The sequence below is a fragment of the Monopterus albus genome, unplaced genomic scaffold (genome assembly GCF_001952655.1).
Source record: "Monopterus albus unplaced genomic scaffold, M_albus_1.0 scaffold155.1, whole genome shotgun sequence".
Classification (NCBI taxonomy): domain Eukaryota; kingdom Metazoa; phylum Chordata; class Actinopteri; order Synbranchiformes; family Synbranchidae; genus Monopterus; species Monopterus albus.
The window spans coordinates 255908-257059 of record NW_018128035.1 but is presented as its reverse complement, the minus strand read 5'-3'; the positions used below and the strand labels follow the sequence as shown (position 1 = coordinate 257059).

Below are 1152 nucleotides of genomic sequence, written 5' to 3'. Positions count from 1 at the left end.
AAGACACCTGGGGCAGGTAAAATGACGTCATGGTGTCCTGGTACAATTGGCATATTGTAAAATTTATGCACATCTTTGTACTTTTAGTAATCAGCAGAATGACATTAACATTCTCGCTGACATTTGGTGCAGACTTTTAGTTTCGTCTGGGAAAACTGTAACTTTAAATGACATAATTAAAAATTTCCAATACAAAATATATTTTCAGGAGAATGTGAATTTTTAGTTGAATGGTAAATGTCAGTTCTGTAAAGCTGCTTGGTTTGCAGCTGCATGAAAAGGCACTGATACACAGAATGAACACTTTTCTCCTCATTTTATATTTTTATACATGTATTTAAACTGTTTTATAATTATTTTCTCTTATGTTGTTCAACAATATTTTTTGCTGTAATTCTTGTTTGTGTCTAATGTCAACGTCTTATCCTTTGGAAACCAAATTCAACATTTGATCAAACAAATTTACTAATAACAAAATTTCTCTCTGTTTTCTCCAGTTTCTCACTCACTCTGATCGATGCTCTCGACACTCTGCTGGTAAGATCTGAAAAAGATTTTTAATCAAATCAAATCAAATTTTATTTGTATAGCACCAAATCACAACAAAAGTCATCTCAGGACACTTTACAAAGTAAGGTCTAGACCTTACTGTTATCAATATTATTACATAGGGAAAACCCAACAAATCCCCCTTGAGCAAGCACTTGGTGACAGTGGGGAGGAAAAACTCCCTTTAACGGAAGAAACCTCCAACAGACCCCGGCTCTTGGTGGGCGGCCTTCTGCCTCGACCGGTTGGGGTGAGTGGATAGAGGAGAGACAAAAGAAGAAAAGCAACAAGACACAACAATCAAACACTGATCAGGTCGATGTGGCTGGTGACTGCTCATCAGAGACATAGAGCTCCAGGGCCAGTGCAACCTGCAGAAAGGTACAGGGAGAGAGAGAGGACACACTACGGGAGAGAGGAGACACAAAGTTAGTAATGTGTAATAGTGGCAAGCTAGTGGCAGAGGTGCATGCGCAGACAACTGGAGTTATGACCTGGTCTGAACAGCCAGATTTTAACTCATTCAGATAAGTCTGTTCTGTAAGTCTGTCACCTTTACTTCCTGGAACTGATGCTGTGTTCAAAATTCCTCCCTGTACAACC

The 1152-nt window shown here is 39.1% G+C and overlaps 1 protein-coding gene across 1 annotated transcript in view; it reads left to right on the top strand.

Moving 5' to 3' along the window:
- Positions 1-1152, top strand: part of edem2 (ER degradation enhancer, mannosidase alpha-like 2) — a 10650-nt gene that overhangs the window by 854 nt on the left and 8644 nt on the right. The window contains 2 exon segments of the mRNA XM_020614960.1: positions 1-16; positions 498-537. The exon segment at positions 1-16 is cut by the window's left edge and continues 89 nt beyond it. Of these exon segments, the coding sequence (XP_020470616.1) occupies positions 1-16; positions 498-537 (56 nt within the window).